A 19,808-nucleotide genomic window follows, 5' to 3' on the forward strand; every position below is an offset into this window, starting at 1 on the left:
TAAGTTAGTCTGACATGACTTATTAGTTACAAATCCATGCTGACTTGGGAATCATTTGCTGTAATGATCCGAAAGTCACAACTCAATGCAAGTCTTTGAGAGCCAAAACGAGGCCAGAGAGCTCGTGACCGTTACCTTCTGACCTCCGGTCACAATTTGGGAAGAGCTGAAGATGGTGGCTGGTCAGGCTAGGGTCAGAGAACTTTGCTTCGTAGTACCACTCCAGCACTGGAATAATAAGAATGCTGGAGTGGTGCTTTGAATACCAATTTCATGACACATTTGCCAAAAAAGAATTATGTTTGGTAATCCAGAGTTTGTCTACTGACCATTAATTATTACCAAAGCCATTCAGATCACAAATGGAGGGTGAGAGGGGCTGCTCACAGACCTGAATACGTGATCTACTGACAGGTCAAAAGCACAAAAACCCCATTAATATAACATCTGCAGATACATGACAGAGATACATGAAAAACTGAGATATCTGACATCTTACCTGAACGATATCCATTCTACAGTGTTAATAAAGGCCAAATCAAATGGCTGACAAGTAGTGATGAGCAAATTTGCCCAGATAACATCTTATCCAATCATCTGGGAGTACTCGTATAGGCAGCCTCAACACATGTGGGGAGTGAGTAACAAGCAATCCCCACGTGTTGAGGCTATCCAACAGCCACAAACCATGCAGCCACAGAGACTCGAACATAATATATGCGCACTCCCAAGATACTCGGATAACACCCGAGCATGCTAGGATAAGAGGATATCCAAGCACCTTCGCTCATCACTGTTGATTAGGCAATCATGGCATACAAAACAACTTGGTAAACACAGTGACTAAAGATAATGAAAAGTGATTACATTCAGTTTTCAATTTACTTTGCTACCAGCATTAAACTTTATAAAAAGAAATATCATATACATCTGATTCAGGGTAAGAAAAAAAAATGATGCATAACTTTATTCATGTAGTCACTTTGATGGGTTTATTCTCATGCAGTCTTTTTTACTTTAAAAGTTATTTAATACTATCCTACCTCCAGAAATGAAGGTGTCAAATATTATCTGTGCTCCATTGAAAAAATCTCCAAACTGTGCCTCCCAAATTGGCAGCAGCTTGGGACTTTCTATACTCATGCCGTATTCGAATCCAAGGACAGCTTCCTCCGATAACGCACTATTGCTTACCTGTAGTTAGAGGGGGGAAAAAAGTATAGCTATAGTAAATAAAAAAAGGCCCTGCGGAATTATAGAATGCAGCCTTTTCTTGTTAAAACAGACAGTGTTCCCAGTGAGCAGCAACTGAATGTTCAAAAGCAATAACTGGATGAAGTAAAAGACAAAATGATTTACATGTTGGAATCTGGACTAGGAGGTTTTTGTTGCTCTCTAATTGCTGGAAAAGTTTAGTCTTTTCTCAAAACAAAACAAGCTTGATCCAACCAGTATAATTGGATTTTTTTACAATTGGATTTTTCTGGATCTGTAACACAATGGAGCTGCCAAGGTTTATATAATAATGGTCATAAATAAAAGTCATGATGCCAATGTTAATATAATATGGAATATAGTAGTGCATTATTTATGGTATTAGGGAAACAGACCTCCAAAAAGCCTTTTTGGTCTGATGTTATATTGTTCAGCGGAATATAAGTGTCATTAGTCTCTTGACAAACCACCATGGCATGTCTTTGACTGAAGGTTCCTCGTCCTACATCTTGTCCACTTAGTCGAACATGAAACCCTTTAAAAATGGAAAGAAAAGAGTCATATATGCCCAACAAAAATTCAAATATACATGATGAAAATTTTTTTTTTTTATGGAAGTTATTAGTTTAGAAGAGATACCTTACCTTGACAAAGCAAAGAGCCAAAGGCCAAGGCTTCAGCAGTAGCCCAGTCTAACTTTGTTCCTTCCTGGAGCTTCTGTATTCTAGACTAAATATAGATATACTTAAAATTACATTCATTCTCATTTACTAAAACTGATAAATAGGTTGGATCCCACAAATATATAAATGAGGGAATGTCTTTAGACCCAACCTGTGCATGCATCTTTAGAAGATGGCTGTGCATCTGAATTTCCTCAGGAACTTCTACAGATTTGGCTCCGATAAATTGGAGTAAATTAGCAGGAACGCCAGTGTCCCATGTTGTTATCCGATCACTTGGTTCAACCATCTCGCTCCAATTAGCCTGAAGGTTAGTTGGTGGTGGTGTGTATAAAGTCATGTTGTTGAGATGGTCACTTAATTTGGTGTAAAAAGTTGTCTTTATATCTCCAACTTCTTCTGTAGTTAACAGTCCAACAGATATTAAATTGTCAGCGTATACATCTGGAATGCTTTTTCGCGACCTGCAAAAAAAAAATATTATAACATCTGTAATGTAACTAACATAATGAACATATATATATATATATATATATATATATATATATATATATATATATATATACACACACACACACAGTGGGGAAAAAAAGTATTTAGTCAGTCAGCAATAGTGCAAGTTACACTACTTAAAAAGATGAGAGGCGTCTGTAATTTACATCATAGGTAGACCTCAACTATGGGAGACAAACTGAGAAAAAAAAATCCAGAAAATCACATTGTCTGTTTTTTTTTTCATTTTATTTGCATATTATGGTGGAAAATAAGTATTTGGTCAGAAACAAGCAATCAAGATTTCTGGCTCTCACAGACCTGTAACTTCTTCTTTAAGAGTCTCCTCTTTCCTCCACTCATTACCTGTAGTAATGGCACCTGTTTAAACTTGTTATCAGTATAAAAAGACACCTGTGCACACCCTCAAACAGTCTGACTCCAAACTCCACTATGGTGAAGACCAAAGAGCTGTCAAAGGACACCAGAAACAAAATTGTAGCCCTGCACCAGGCTGGGAAGACTGAATCTGCAATAGCCAACCAGCTTGGAGTGAAGAAATCAACTGTGGGAGCAATAATTAGAAAATGGAAGACATACAAGACCACTGATAATCTCCCTCGATCTGGTGCTCCACGCAAAATCCCACCCCGTGGGGTCAGAATGATCACAAGAACGGTGAACAAAAATCCCAGAACCACGCGGGGAGACCTAGTGAATGAACTGCAGAGAGCTGGGACCAATGTAACAAGGCCTACCATAAGTAACACACTACGCCACCATGGACTCAGATCCTGCAGTGCCAGACGTGTCCCACTGCTTAAGCCTGTACATGTCCGGGCCCGTCTGAAGTTTGCTAGAGAGCATTTGGATGATCCAGAGGAGTTTTGGGAGAATGTCCTATGGTCTGATGAAACCAAACTGGAACTGTTTGGTAGAAACACAACTTGTCGTGTTTGGAGGAAAAAGAATACTGAGTTGCATCCATCAAACACCATACCTACTGTAAAGCATGGTGGTGGAAACATCATGCTTTGGGGCTGTTTCACTGCAAAGGGGCCAGGACGACTGATCCGGGTACATGAAAGAATGAATGGGGCCATGTATCGTGAGATTTTGAGTGCAAACCTCCTTCCATCAGCAAGGGCATTGAAGATGAAACGTGGCTGGGTCTTTCAACATGACAATGATCCAAAGCACACTGCCAGGGCAATGAAGGAGTGGCTTCGTAAGAAGCATTTCAAGGTCCTGGAGTGGCCTAGCCAGTCTCCAGATCTCAACCCTATAGAAAACCTTTGGAGGGAGTTGAAAGTCCGTGTTGCCAAGCGAAAAGCCAAAAACATCACTGCTCTAGAGGAGATCTGCATGGAGGAATGGGCCAACATACCAACAACAGTGTGTGGCAACCTTGTGAAGACTTACAGAAAACGTTTGACCTCTGTCATTGCCAACAAAGGATATATCACAAAGTATTGAGATGAAATTTTGTTTCTGACCAAATACTTATTTTCCACCATAATATGCAAATAAAATGAAAAAAAAACAGACAATGTGATTTTCTGGATTTTTTTTTCTCAGTTTGTCTCCCATAGTTGAGGTCTACCTATGATGTAAATTACAGACGCCTCTCATCTTTTTAAGTGGTGGAACTTGCACTATTGCTGACTGACTAAATACTTTTTTTCCCCACTATATATATATATATACATATACACACACACACATACATACATACACAAGCTTGTAAGCTTGCGGAGCAGGGCCCTCTTGGTATCTGTTATGATCTATGTGATTATTGTTATGCTGTAATGAATATTCTCTGTACAAGTCTCCTCTGAAATGTAACGTGCTGCGGAATATGTCGGCGCTATAGAAATAAAATTTATTATTATTATTATATAGTACATTCATCCCTTTAATACTCCTAAAGCTGTTTGAGGGCTTGTTTTTTGCAGGATGAGCTGTATTTTTGAATACATCATGGCATCATTCATCTTACCATAAAATTTACTGAAAAATGGAATGAAATGTTGAAATAAATGGAATTCCACCATAGTTTTTTTTTTTTCCTTTGCTTTTATAGGATTTATAGTGTGGTAAAAATTACCTGGAAACCTGATTTTCCAGATACCATAAGTATGATTAGAGCGTAATCAAATGTGCTTTTTTTTTTCCAAGCAACACCTCAGCGTTGTTTTTTTTCCATGGTTGGAATGGCGCTTTAAATGTAAGCTCCCTGCCCCCATTGTGTTCTTATATTCACCATCTGGCAGCTTCACCTTTTACTGACACCGCTCCTGTCCCACGGCGTCATATTGTGCCCATACTTTCTGACTGGTTGAAAGTCAAAAGTTATGTCACAAGAGCTCAATGCAAATCTATGAGAGCCAGAGCGAATATTGAAAAGTGATTTCCGACGGGCTCCATGAAACATTGGAGCTGCCAGCAGGTAACTATTCGCTGGAGACCAACGGGAGCGACACTGGAATAGGATGAAGTCGGTGACAGTTGAGTATGAGACAGGGGAATTATATTTAAAGCACCACTCCAGTGGTGCAATATTAATTAAAAAAAAAACGCTGGAGTGGTGCTTTAAGTTGTAAAAAAAAATTCAGAAGTTTGCAATAAAATTTGTATTAAAAAAATAAATTAGCCATTGCCCAAGACCCATATTTGTTCCCTTTTACCAGGTGAGGGATTGTTTTTTGCACGCTGAGCTGATGTTGACAAAAAAAAAAAACAACAACAACACATTTAAAATAAGTATTTGATACACTGTTGATTTTACAAGTTTCACCAGCTACAAAGAATGGAGAGGTCTGTCATTTTTATTGTAGGTACACTTCAACTGTGAGAGACAGAATCTAAAAATAAAAACGAGAAAATCACATTGTATGATTTTTACATCATTAATTAGCATTTTATTGCTTTAGTTTTTCTTAAAGTAGTCCTTTTACTTTGCACTATATTACCTGTATTAATTGCACCTTCCACACACTCAATTAAGCATGCTCCAACCTCTCCACCATGGGTAAAAACTAGTACAGATTCCAACACGTAAATCATTTTGTCTTTTACTTCATTCAGTTATTGCTTTTGAACATACAATAGCTGCTCACTGGGAAAACTGTTTTAACAAGCAAAGGCTGCATGTTACAGTTCCACAGGGCCATTTTCAATTTACTATAGCTATACTGTTGGCAAAATTATTAGAGAAAGGAAGAAACACAAGATGCCTGTCAATCTTCTTCGGTCTTGAGCTCCATGCAAGATCTCACCTTGTGGGGTAAGCATGATTCTGAGAGAGGTTAGGAATCAGCCCAGTACTACACGGGGGGGGGGGGGGAACATGGTCAATGACCTGAAGAGAGCTGGCACCACAGTCTCAAACATTACCGTTAGTACCACACTACACAGTAATGGATTAAAATCCTGCATGGCACACGTCGAGGCCCGATTGAAGTTTGCCAATGATTATCTGGATGATCCAGAGGAGGCATGGGGGAATGTCATGTGGTCAGATGAGACCAAAATAAAACTTTTTGGCATCAGCTCCACTCACCGTGTTTGGAGGAAGAAGGATGAGTACAACCCCAAGAACACCGACCCAACTGTAAAGCATGGTGGATGAAATATACTTTGGGGGTGCTTTTCTGCAAACGTGACAAGACTGTTGCACCGTACTAAGGGACGATGGATGGGGTCATGTACTGCATGATTTTGTCCAACAATCTCCTTCCCTCAGTAAGGCCAAGTTCACACTTGCGTACCGGGACTCTGGACGACTGCTTTCTTCATCCCTGAAGCTCCGTCCACTTCCACACTTCAGTTTAGGTCCGCCTACTTTTACATGCGTCCTGTGTACCTATCTTTAACATTGGGTATGCAGTACATGCGGATGCGTCGTTTTGACGCACCCGCCGACCGCACGGGAAAGATTTTCAAATAGAAAATCTTTCAACTTTTGCATTCCCGTTCGTTCGGCGGGCGCCTCAAAACGATGCATCCGCATATATCCACATGTCCTGTGTACCCAATGTTAAAGATAGGTACCCAGGATGCATGCAGAAGTAGGCAGACCTAAACGGAAGAAGTGTGAAGTGGGCGGAGCTTCAGGGAGGAAGTACGCAGCCGTCCGCAGAGCCCTTGGTACGCAAGTGTGAACTTAGCCCAAGAGCACTGAAGATGGGTTGTAGCTGGGTCTTCCAACATGACAATGACCTGAAACACACAGTCAGGGCAACTAAGGAGTGGCTCCGAAATTCAAGATTCTGGAGTAGCCTGGTCAGTCTGCAGACCTGAAACCAACTGAAAATCTTTGGAGGGAGTTGAAACTCCATGTTGCCCAGCGACTGACCTGAAACTTGAAAGATCTGGAGAAGATCTGTATGGAGGAGTGGAATAAAATCCCTGCTGCAGTATGTGCAAACTTGGTCAAGAACTACAGGTAACGTTTGACATCTATAATTGGAAACAAAGGTTTCTGTACCAAAATATTAAGTTCTGTATTTCTATTGTATCAAAATACTTATTTAATGCAATACAATGCAAATTAATTATGTATAAATCATACAATGTGATTTTCTGCTTTTTTTTTTTTGTAAGATTCTCTCACAGTGAAAGAGAACCTACCATAAAAGTGACAGACCTCTCCATTCTTTGTAGGTGGGAAAACTTTCAAAATCAAATACTCATTTTCCCCACTGTATATAGCATTTGGAATATTTTTATATTTTTACTGGGGAAAAAAGGAGGCAATTTAACCCCTTACCTACACTGGACGTAATATTCCGTCCATGTGACCCTGGACCTAATTCCCATGGACGGAATATTACATCACAGCTGCCGGGTGTCAGCTGATTATCACAGCTGACACCCGGCACAATGTGTCAGAGGCGGTCACGGACCGCCCCCGACACGTTAACCACTTGCACACCACGATCAAACACTTTCGCGGTGTACCGGGGGTTAAAGGGAAGCATCGGCAGCGAGGGGGCTCCCTCCGTGCTTCCCTGAGCCCCCCACAGCAGCGCAATGTGCAGCGCTGCTGCAGGGGTCTCTTTCCCTACAGGTCCCCGGATCCAAGATCGCGACGGGGACTTTCGGGGGCCTGTAGGGAGCTGACTTCCTCAGTGCCTGCAAAGCACAAGCATGAGGAAGTCTACGTCTACGCCTGTGACCGATTGCAGATCTGTCACAGTGATCTGTGATGTGACAGATCAGCGATCTGTCACAGGACAGTGATGTCCCCCCTGGGACAACCTAATAAAGTAAAAAAAAAAATAAATTAAAAAAAAAAAAAAAAAAATCGCTAAATAAATTAGAAAAAAAAAAAATATTCCCAAATAAATTCATTTTTTGGAAATAAAAAAAAAACCCCACAATAAAAGTACACATATTTGGTATTGCCGCGTCCGTAACGACCTGCCCTATAAAACCGTCCCATTAGTTAACCCCTTTAGCGAACCCCTTAAAAATTCAAAATAAAAAATGAAGCAAAAAATAATGATTTATTATCATACCGCCGAACAAAAAGTGCAATAACGCGCGATCGAAAAGACACATATAAATATCCATGGTACTGCTGAAAACGTCATGTGCCGAAAAAAAACGAGCCGCCATAAAGCGTCATCAGCGAAAAAATAAAAAAGTTATAGCTCGCAGAATAAAGCGATGCAAAAAGTATTAAGTTACGTACCGGTAACGGTATTTTTTGGAAGCTTATGACAGCACCACGAGAGAGGGGATCTGCCCTTTAGGAACAGGAAACCTACAGATACAAAAGGACGGCACCTCTCCCACGCATCAGTTGGATTACAGAGCTTGAGAGGCTACCATGGTTAGTACACAACATATAATATATACAACCTATCTACCCTATTTACCAGAAATATTTTATACCATCTCCCACATACAGTAAACTGTGGACAATCTTCTAAAGGAGTGCACCCCTATATGTGAACAAGGGAGGGAACTAAGGGTGCTGTCATGGGCTTCCGAAAAATACCGTTACCGGTACGTAACTTAATACTTTATTCGGACTCCCATGACAGAACCACGAGAGAATTACAGAGATGTAAACTAACTTAGGGAGGGACTACAGCCTGCAGCACCCTTAGCCCAAAGGTGAGATCTGAGGAGGCACCCATGTCTAACCGGTAGTGGTTAAAAAAGGTGGAAGGAGATGACCAGGTGGCCGCCTTACATATCTGATCAATTGACACTCCAGATCTTTCTGCCCAAGATGATGCCATGGCACGAGTGGAATGCGCCCTCAGGTTCTGCGGAGCCGGACCTCCACCTGCTGTGTAGGCAAGAGAGATAGCCTCCCTAATCCACCTTGCTAATGTGCGTTTCGATACCCTACAACCTTTCCTGGGACCTTGGAAGGATAGGAATAATGCATTCTCCTTCTTCCAAGGATCCGTGGCTGCTAAATATTTAAGTAAGCATCTCCTAATATCTAATGCCTGAAGTTTTTGCTCCTTAGGGTTGGTCGGATTAGGGAGGAAGGAAGGCAGAACTATCTCTTGTGTCCTGTGAAATTGTGATGCTACCTTGGGAAGGTATGCTGGATCTGGCCTTAGGATTACTCTATCCTGTAAGAACTCTGTGTAAGGGGGCAATCTGGAAAGTGCCTGTATGTCGCTCACTCTACGTGAGGATGTTATCGCTACTAGAAATGCTGCCTTAAGAGATATAATCTTTAATGAGGCAGAATCCAAAGGTTCAAACGGACTCTCTGTCATGGCTGTAAGGACTAAGTTTAAGTGCCAAGGCACACATCTGTCTTTGTGTATGGGTCTCGATCTAGCCGCTGCTTTGATGAACCTTGCTACCCAATAGTTATTGGCAATATCACATGCAAACAAGGCTCCTAAGGCTGAAACCTGTACTTTTAATGTACTTGTGGAGAGACCCAATTCGAGACCCCTCTGGAGAAACTCCAGAATATGTTTCGTGGGAATTCCGTCTCTGACATCAAACTGAAAGGTGGACAGGAATCGCTTCCAGGTCCTAGCATAAATGTTAGTGGTAGTCAGTTTTCTGCTTTTTAGGAGGGTATCAATTAAATTCTTGGAGAACCCTCTATCCTTTAATAGTGTCCTCTCAAACACCACGCCGTCAAATGGAGTCCCGCTACTTGCGGGTGGCTGACTGGCCCCTGGTAGAGGAGATCCGGAAGGTTTGGCAGTACCCAGGGATCGCATACCGACATGGTCCTCAACCATGCGAACCAGGTCCTCCTGGGCCAAAAGGGGGCAATTAATATGACTCTTGCCCGATCTTCCCTGATCTTCCTCACTACCAGCGGTAGAAGATTTAATGGTGGGAAGGCGTATGCCAGAGAAAAGTTCCATCTTATCAGGAGGGCATCCACTGCCAGTGGATTTTCCCTGGGATTCAGAGAGCAGAACGATTTTTCTTTTCTGTTTTCTCTGGTGGCAAAGAGGTCTACCTCTGGCTGACCCCATCTGCTGACAATCTGGTGGTAAATATCCCTGTTCAAAGCCCATTCTCCTTGCTTTAGAGCCTTGCGGCTTAGAAAGTCTGCCTTCACGTTGTCTTTTCCTTTGATGTGGAGGGCTGTTAAAGATAGAAAACTTTCCTCTGCTATCTGAAGGAGACGTTATGTTATCCGCATCAGGGCGTCGGAGCGGGTTCCACCTTGGTGGTTGACATATGCTACCGCTACCTGGCTGTCCGAGAGTATCCTCACGTGATGGCCCTGTAGGTACATAATGAGTTTTTTGACTGCCCGCTCTATCGCCAATAGTTCTCTCTGGTTGGATGAGATCTCAGCATCAGAATCCCAATGTCCCTGTACCACTATGTTCCCCATATGGGCCCCCCAACCGAAGGGACTAGCGTCTGTGGTTATAATACGGGTTATCTGCGTTACCCAGGGCACCCCTGAGGCTAGGTTCTTGTCATCGAGCCACCATCTAAGCGACGTAACAGCTGAGGGGCTTAGCAACACTCGACCCTGTAAGGAGCCTTTCAAGGCCCTGCTATAAACCAGGACGTCCTTCTGAAGGGCTCTAGTATGGAATTGTGCCCACCTGACTGCTGGGATGCATGAGGTTAGAGAGCCTAACAGGGACATGGCCTGTCTGAGGGTCATAGAAGGATTATCAATCGCCCGAAGAACATGCTGCTGTATCTTTTGCAATTTATCCAATGGTAATAGACACTGCTGAGTTTCTGAATTTAATAGTAAGCCTAGAAACTTCTATATCTTTAAGGGCTGGAGTCGGGATTTTTTGTAGTTTAATATCCACCCGAGGTTTTCTAACCTTGATTTAGCTCTTTCTGTCTGGGATATACAATGGCCCACTGATTTCCCCACAATCAAAAAATCATCTAAATATGGAACAATTAAGATGTCCACTTCCCGTAAATGAGCCATAACCTCGGCCACTATTTTTGTAAATACCCGGGGCGCTGCTGAGAGACCAAAGGGAAGGGCTCTATACTGATAATGACGGACTGTGCCGTCTACTGAAACTGCCACTCTCAGGTACTGCTGGAAATCTGCATGGATAGGTACATGATAGTACGCATCTTTCAAATCTATGACTGCCATAAAACACCCTTTAAACAACATTTTTATTGTTGTATTGATGGACTCCATCTTAAAAGTACGATTAACCAAAAACTTATTAAGGAAACGTAGATTAATAATCGTCCTAAATGTCTTATCAGGTTTTTGGATCAGGAATAAGGGAGAGTAGAACCCTCTTCCTCTCTCAGAATCTGGAACCTCTATCAGGACGTTTTTCTGGCAAAGGCTTAAGACCTCCGCTTCTAAGGCTGCTTGTTCGAGGGGTGAAGATCTTAAAGGAGTTGCTTTAAAAGGTATCCCGCGGGACCTGGGTAAACTCCAATCTAAGCCCGGTGGATATTACCTTGCGCACCCAGTCACTATTTGTAATCTGTAACCATGCCGGGAGGAAGGATGACAGTCTACCCCCCACGGGAATTACTAGTCATTGATTCTGTCTCTTTTGATCTCTCGACGAGCGTCTGAACATGTAGCCCGTACCTCTTCTCCTTCTATCTTCCCATCTGGGACGGTCTCTAATAGGCGAAGAATTGCGCCTTCTCCCCTGACCGAATCTCCTTCTACCAAATGGACGTCGGTAGGACGCAGACCAGAGATTTGGGAATTTTTTCTTGTCGTCCCCAGCTTTCTCAAGCAGATCGTCCAGGGCTGCGCCGAACAAATATTCACCCTCACACGGAATAGCACAGAGCTTCGCCCTGGACTGAATGTCCCCTTGCCAGCACTTCAGCCACAGGGCTCTACGAGCCGCATTAGAAAGACCTGCTGCCCTGGCGGCCATTCTTACTGCATCCGCTGAGGCATCTGCTAAGAATGCTGCTCCCTCTTGGATTGTTGGTAGGGCCCCAAGAATTGTTTGCCTCGATGTACCCTGTTTTAATTGTGACTCCAACTGGTCCAACCAGACCATCATGGACCTGGCCGTGCATGTTGATGCCACTGCTGGTCTTAAGGACCCGGCAGCCATTTCCCAGGTATTCTTAAGGAAGGTATCTGCCCTCCTGTCTAGGGGATCTTTAAGGGATCCCATGTCCTCAAAGGGTAGCGAGGATCTTTTCGATGCCTTCGCAATGGCTGCATCTAATTTGGGGGCCTTGTCCCAAGTATTCACTGCCGGATCGTCGAAGGGATATCTGCGTTTGAGGGCTGGTGGTAGCGACCCTCTCTTATCCGGTTTTTTCCACTCTCTGTGGATCAGGATCCTGGATTTTCTGATTTAATGGGAAGACTCTACGCTTCCTCTGTTCCAGGCCCCCGAACATGACATCCTGCATGGATAACTGGGGCTTAGGCTCCTCTACTTCCATTGTCCCTCTGACTGCTTTGACCAGCTTTTGTCTACTCGGTCAAGTGGCAGACAAAACCGCCCCGATCCCTCTTCTCCTGAGGAGGACGAGGGAGATGAAGCCTGGGAGTCTCTACTTCTCCTCCATTCTGCCGAGGAATCGGACTCCACCGGGACCTCGCCCCTTAGACTTTCCGGCTGGGACAAAGACTTTAGGATTTCCTTCATTTCTGCCCTGACTATGTCCCTTAAACTCGCCGCTACCGCGGGCGACTCTTCCTCCACTGTCTGCTGAATACAGGGGGGGGGCACAATTTTTTGGGGCATGAGTCAGGTAATGGGCATGCACAGAGTGCGCATTCCCTGTGTTTAGTTTTACATGTAGCCTTCTTCCCCTAGAATAAAACACAGAAGGGGGGTCCCGTCACTGAGTGAACTTTCACGAAGATCACTTACCAGTGCCACAATCAAGTACCGGAGAATGAGGGGGATTCTTCTCAGTCGATGCTCCTGTCTGCCTAGAGGAGCTTTTATGACTGCTCCTGATCGCTCTCCATTACTGCTCGCAATAATGAGGCCAAGGCAAGGCACCCTGCCAGGGTCCTGCCTATATACCCCTCCTCCGGACAGCAGTATTCCTGCCGCGCCCCTCCCCCCTTAATAGGGCTCCCTTCCCCAGCTGGCGCCGCACCCGGCCGGAGAGCCGACGCTTACCGGCGTTTTCGATGGGCGCCGCCATCTTGGTTTCCTCGCGCCTGCGCAGTGGCGCCGCTGACCCGGAAGCGCATCCTCCGCCCGCCCCCTGACGTCTCCGTGACCCCGACGTGACCAGAAGTCACGCGGGACGCCCGGGCGCTCCGGAATGTAGCGCTCCCCGGCCTCAGCACCCCGCAGCCGCGCCGGCCCCCGATACCACCGCACTTGCGCCGCCGGAGCCGGGAGCCCCCCGGGGGGCATACTCACCGGCGGCGGCCTTACCCTGGAGACGGACCTCCTCCGGACGCTGCTCCCTGCTGCATACGCCACCGCCGTGCCACCCATCCTGGGCCACCATGGCGTCCTCCAGGGAGTTCCGCACCAGGCCGAGGTAGGAGACCCCCTCGCTACCTGTATCGGCCAGCCGGCCTGGGATCCGGTTTCTCTGTTGGATCCCGTCCCCTCAGGAACAGGAAACCAACTGATGCGTGGGAGAGGTGCCGCCCTTTTGTATCTGTAGGTTTCCTGTTCCTAAAGGGCGGATCCCCTCTCTCGGGGTGCTGTCATGGGAGTCCGAATAAATAATTATTTTTATATAAAATAGTTTTCATTGCATAAAACCACCCAAACTTAAAAAAAAAAAAAAAAAAAAAAAAAAAGACAAACGAGGTATCGCTGTAACCGTACCGACCCGAAGAATAAAACCGCTTTATCAATTTTACCGCAAGCGGAACGGTGTAAACGCACCTCCCAAAAGAAATTCATGAAACGCTGTTTTTTGCTCATTCTGCGTCCCAAAAATCGGAATAAAAAGCAATCAAAATATGTCACGTGCCCGAAAATAATACCAATAAAAACGACAACTCGTCCCGCAAAAAATAAGACCTCACATGACTCAGTGGGTCAAAATACGGAAAAATTATAGCTCTCAATATGTGATGATGCAAAAACTATTTTTACAATAAAAAGCGTCTTTTAGCCTATGACAGCTGCCAAACATAAAAACCCGCTATAAATAGTAAATCAAACCCCCCGTTATCACCCCCTTAGTAAGGCCTCTTTCACACTTCAGTTTTTTGCATCAGTTCAAATCCGCCAAAAAGTCAGACAAGCGGATCCGTTCTCAACTGATGTGAACGGATGGCACAGGATCTGTTTTCAGACGGATCCTGAAAATGAGGAAATTTAAAGGAACCGCTGGCCGGGAGAGAGAAAGAGAGAGAAAGAGAGAGAAAGAGAGAGAAAGAGAGAGAAAGAGAGAGAAAGAGAGAGAAAGAGAGAGAAAGAGAGAGAAAGAGAGAGAAAGAGAGAGAAAGAGAGAGAAAGAAAGAGAGAGAGAGAGAGAGAGAAAGAGAGAAAGAGAGAAAGAGAGAGAGAGAGAGAGAGAGAAAGAGAGAGAGAGAAAGAGAGAGAAAGAGAGAGAAAGAGAGAGAAAGAGAGAGAAAGAGAGAGAAAGAGAGAGAAAGAGAGAATTTTTTTTTTTTTTTTTTTTTTGTCCGGCACCCAGAAAGAATTTCGGGTTAAATGAGTGTCTGGAGGATCCGCCAGAGAAAAAAACGTTGCAAGCTCCGTTTTGAAATCTTTGAGGATGGTGACGGACAGCAACTTTTGGCGGATCCTCAAAAAAAAACGGATGCAACGGACAGCAATCCGTCACAATCCGCCATTAATGGAAGTCAATGGGGGAAAAAAACGGATCCTCAAAAGAAAATTGAGGATCCGTTTTTTTCAAAACCTGGCGGATTGTGACCGATTGTAAAAAACTGAAGTGTGAAAGAGGCCTTAGGGAAAAATAATAAAATTAAAAGAAAATGTATTTATTTCCATTTTCCCATTAGGCCTAGGGTTAGGGCTGAGATTAGGGTTAGGGGTGTGTTGGGGTTAGGGTTGGAGTTAGAATTGGGAGTTTCCACTGTTTGGGCAAATCAGGTGCTTTCCAAATGCAACATGGCGTCAGATCTCAATTCCGGCCAATTCTGCGTTGAAAAAGTCAAATGGTGCTCCTTCCCTTCCAAGCTCTGCCATGTGCCCAAACAGTGCTTTACCCCCACATATAGGATATCAGCCTACTCAGGACAAATTGCAAAACAACTTTTGGGGTCCAATTTCTCCTGGTACCATTGGGAAAATAAAAAAAATTGGTGACTAAAAGATCATGTTTTTTTATTTTCATGCCCGGGCATTATAAACTTCTGTGAAGCCCTTGTGGGTTCAAAGTTCTCACCACATATCTAGATAAGTTCCTTGGGGGGTATAGTTTCCAAATGGGGTCACTTGTGGGGGGTTTCCACTGTTTAGGTACATCAGGGGCTCTCCAAACGTGACATGGCGTCCGATCTGAATTCCAGCCAATTTTGCATTGAAAAAGTCAAACGGCGCTCCTTCCCTTCTGAGCTCTGCCATGCGCCAAAACAGTGGTTCCCCCCCACATATCAGGTATCAGCATACTCAGGACAAATTGCACAATAACTTTTGCAGTCCAATTTCTCCTGTTACCCTTGGTAAAATAAAAAAAATTGAACCTGAAGTATTTTTTGTGTGAAAAAAAGTTAAATGTTCATTTTTTTTAAATATTCAAAAAATTCCTGTGACGCACCTAAAGAGTTAATAAACTTCTTGAATGTGGTTTTGAGCACCTTAAGAGGTGCAGTTTTTAGAATGGTCTCACTTTTGGGTATTTTCTATCATATAGACCCCGCAAAGTGGCTTCAAATGTGATGTCGTCCGTAAAAATAAAATGGTGTTGCAAAAATGAGAAATCGCTGGTCAATTTTTAACCCTTATAACTTCCTAGCAAAAAAAAATTTGGGTTCCAAAATTGTGCTGATGTAAAGTAAACATGTGGGAAATGTTACTTATCAAGTTTTTTGTATGCTGTATCTCTGTGATTTAAGGGCAAAAAAATTCAAAGTTGGAAAATTGCGAAAATGTTAATTTTCGTCAAATTTCCATTTTTTTCACAAATAAACGCAAGTTATTTGAATAAAATTTTACCACTAAAATGAAGTACATTATGTCATGAGAAAACAATGTCAGAATCACCGGGATCCATGGAAGCGTTTCAGAGTTATTACCTCATAAAGGGACAGTGGTCAGAATTGTAAAAATTGGCCCGGTAGTTAACGTGCAAACCACCCTTGGTAGTGAAGGGGTTAAGTTATTTTAAAAAACAGGATTTTTGGTTGCTTACCGTAAAATCTTTCTCGAAGCCTTCATTAGGGACACAGAACCCATGGGTGTAGGCTGCTGCCACTAAGAGGCGCTGACACTATGCACATAAAAAAGTTAGCTCCTTCTCCGCAGTATACACCCCACCGACTGCAGTAAATTAATCAGTTAGTGAGAAAGCAGTAGGAGAAGTGACAGAAGAGAGAACAGACAGACAACTCAACTGTAACCGTAACACACAGGACAAATAACAGGAGTTGTAAAACATGGGAGGGTGCTGTGTCCCCCAATGGAGGCTCCGAGAAACAGATTTTACGGTAAGCAACCAAAAATCCTGTTCTCCATCGCTTCATTGGGGGACACAGGAACCATGGGATGTCCCAAAGCAGTCCCTGGGGAGGGAAAAACAAACTTCCACTAGGTCAGAGAACTCGCCACCGCTGCCTGCAATATGCTTCTGCCCAGGCTGGCGTCCGCCGAAGCGTAGGTGTGGACTTAGCAAAATTTTGCGAATAGAAGACCAGGTTGCAGCCTTGCAAAGCTGCAGCGCGGAAGCCTTGTGGTGCACCGCCCAGGAGGTGCCCACTGCCCGAGTAGAGTGAGCCTTAACCCCAGGAGGGGGCACTCTGATCATGACTCGGTAAGACTCCAAAATTGCCAGTCTGATCCAGCGAGCAATAGCCCCCTTGGAGGCCGGCAGGCCTTTTCGCGCACCATCCGGAATGACGAAAATGGAGTCTGTCTTCCGGAAAGAAGCCGTTCTACCCAAATAGACCTCCATCATCCTGAATAGGCCTAGCTTGTTGAAGAAGTCCAGAGGATGAATTGGACCGGGACAAAAAGGAAGGTAAACCGATATCCTCATTTAGGAAAGCGGATACCACCTTTGGACGGAAGGATGGCAAAGGCCGCAGAACTCCCTTATCCTGGTGAAGTACCCAAAGAGGGGAGCGACCAGGGCCCCAACTACGAGATGCACCGGATGGAGGTGATGGCCACGAGAAAGGCCGCTTTCCAGGAGAGAAAGGACAGGGAAACTTCAAGAGGTTTAAAGGGCGCGCCTTGTAAGGCCTCTAAGACTAGATTGAGATCCCAGGGATCCACGGGAGCCCGACACGGGGGTGCTGCATGAGCTACCCCCTGAAGAAAAGTCTTGACCTGCGGTCGCTAGGATAACGTCTTCTGGAAAAGAATGGAAAGCGCAGATACTTGACCCTTTAGAGAACTAAGGGCAAGACCCATGTCCAGGCCCGCCTGGAGGAATGCTAGAATAGAAGGGAATGAAAAGGACATAGGCGGGATGTGATTGGACTCGCACCAACTGAAATAGGCGTTCCACGTGCGATAGTAATTTTGGAAACGAGGTCTTCCTAGCCCGGATCATTGTGTGAATAACCCGATCTGGAAAACCTGACTCTTTCAGAACCGCGGTTTCAACTGCCACGCCGTCCAATTAAGCGACCGAGAATTGGGGTGGCGGATCGGACCCAGAGACAGCAGATCTGATCTGTCTGGCAGCTTCCAGGGAGCGTCCGCGAAAAGGTTGACGAAGTCCGCGAACCAAGACCTTCTGGGCGATGAGAATGACTGGTACCCCTTGCGCCTTGATCTTCTTCAACAGCTTGGGAAGAAGAAGAAGAGGAGGGAACAGATAAGGAAGCACAAACTGAGACCAAGGAATGGTCAGAGCATCGGCGCCCACCGCGAGAGGATCTCGGGTCCTGGAAACAAACTGTGGGACTTTCCTGTTCAGACAGGACGCCATAAGGTCCACATCTGGGGTCCCCCAACAAAGGCAAATTTGGCGAAAGAGCTCTGATGCAGGGACCATTCCCCTTTCGCGATGCCCTCGCGGCTGAGAACGTTGGTGGCCCAGTTGTCCACACCGGAAATGTGCGCAGCGGATATAGCTGGAACCGTCACCGCTGCCCAATGGAGGATTTTGGAGACCTCGGCTAACGCCAAGGAGCACCGAGTCCCTCGCTGGTGGTAGTCATATGCCACTGCTGTGGCATTGGCCGTCTGGATCCGGACTGGCAGACCCTTGAGAAGCTTTTCCCAGTGAAGTAGGGACAGAAAAATTGCCCGTATCTGTAGGACGTTGATCGACAGAACAGCTTTTTGCGCCGACCAACGACCTTGGACGATCAGTTGATGAAACACCGCACCCCAACCGAGAAGGCTGGCGTACGTCGTCACAACTTGCCAGTGGACCGGAAGGAAGGACCAGCCCTGGGAGATGAGCGGTGATGTCAGCCACCAATTGAGGGACTGTGACACAGAATGAGAGTCGAATCGGACGATGCAGGGAAGAGACAGACCTGTTCCACTGCGACAGGATGGCCTGCTGACGCGGTCTTGAGTCACCACCATCCTCCGTAGAACCGTCATGGCTGTACGGAAGGATGTAAGCCGGGGGTCCTGCAACCAGCGAACATCCCTCCGTAACAGTATGCCTAGAAGCACAAGACGTGTTGGAACAAGGCAGGACTTTTTTCCTGTTGAAGATCCACCCGAATCGGAACCTGGTGTCGAGAACGATGGTTAGACTTTCGTGAGCCTGGGGCGAGGATGGAGCATTGATGAGGATGTCGTCGAGGTACGGAAAGAGCACGAGACCTCTGAGCCTCAAGATGGCCATTAACGCTGTCATATTCGTAAAAACCCTGGGAACAGTGGCGAGACTGAATGGCGGGGTAACAAACTGGAAATGCTCTCGATGTATCGCGAAGCGCAGGGACTACTAATGTCCTGAGAAGATAGGGACATGCAGATAGGCTTCCTGAATGTCTATGGAGCACAGGATTTCCTGCGCCTCCCATGGAAGCGATTACTGATCGAAGAGACTCCATCCTGAAACGTTGCAGATTCAGTAATTTGAGATCCAGAATGGGCTGAACCGCGCTGCCTTTTTTCGGCACTACATACAGGTTTGAGTAGAAACCTGTGAAGCATTCAATTTCTGGTATGGGTACAAACACCCCCAAACTGAGGAGAGAGGCGATGGATGCAAAGAAACCCGGGACTGAAGTGGGTCCCTTGGAGGTCAGGATTAGAAGAAGCGAACCCAGGCCGAGAAACAAATTCCATCTTGTATTCTAAGGATACAACCTCCCTGACCCAAGCGTCTTCCACCGAGACGAGCCAGAAGGCCCTGAAGGAAAGGAGACAGCCGCCCAACGGGGTGGTGTGCTGAGGTTTTGTCGACAGTCATGCTGAGGTAGACCTTCCAGGTCTGGACCTGGTGGATCTACTCTTGAAGGAAAGGTAGCGCCAGGAAGGAGTGGGCCTAAAAGAAAACCTTCTTCCTATCTTGGCACGCTTGCGGTCTCTGCTGGTTGGAAAAAGGCTCTGTCGTTGCGACCTGACAGAAGGGCCGAAACCGCCGTTATGGAAGAGGCCGACAGGGTTCTGACTGGAGAAGAGAGCTCGTGCCCCCAGTGGCGACTTTAATAATCTGGTCCAGCCTGGTGCCGAAGAGGCGCGATCCCTGAAAAGGTAGGCTGGTAAGGGACTTCCTTGATGATAAGTCCACCTGCCAGGCCTTAAGTCAAACTGTACGCCGAAATGCAACAACGTTGCTGGACGCCTGAGCAGCGCAAGACGTAGCATCCAGGGAGGCAGAGACCAAATCAGGTTGGCGAGCTCTGCCAGCTGCTCTGGTTGGGCTCCCGCCAGAATGCCTTGGTGGAGATCCTCAGTC

The 19,808-nt window shown here is 45.4% G+C and overlaps 1 protein-coding gene across 4 annotated transcripts in view; it reads right to left on the reverse strand.

The window, feature by feature from the left end:
• DHTKD1 (dehydrogenase E1 and transketolase domain containing 1) overlaps nucleotides 1–19,808 on the reverse strand; it is a 124,532-nt gene that overhangs the window by 19,657 nt on the left and 85,067 nt on the right. For all 4 annotated transcript variants that reach the window (XM_073588976.1, XM_073588975.1, XM_073588977.1 and 1 more), the window contains 4 exons: nucleotides 2,050–2,362; nucleotides 1,860–1,944; nucleotides 1,611–1,750; nucleotides 1,044–1,194 (listed from right to left, as the gene is read on the reverse strand). In XM_073588976.1, coding sequence (XP_073445077.1) covers nucleotides 1,044–1,194; nucleotides 1,611–1,750; nucleotides 1,860–1,944; nucleotides 2,050–2,362 — 689 coding nt within the window. The remainder of the gene's footprint in view (nucleotides 1–1,043; nucleotides 1,195–1,610; nucleotides 1,751–1,859; nucleotides 1,945–2,049; nucleotides 2,363–19,808) is intronic.

This window comes from Dendrobates tinctorius, unplaced genomic scaffold (assembly GCF_039654945.1).
Source record: "Dendrobates tinctorius isolate UK_male_01 unplaced genomic scaffold, ASM3965494v1 ptg000105l, whole genome shotgun sequence".
NCBI lineage: Eukaryota > Metazoa > Chordata > Amphibia > Anura > Dendrobatidae > Dendrobates > Dendrobates tinctorius.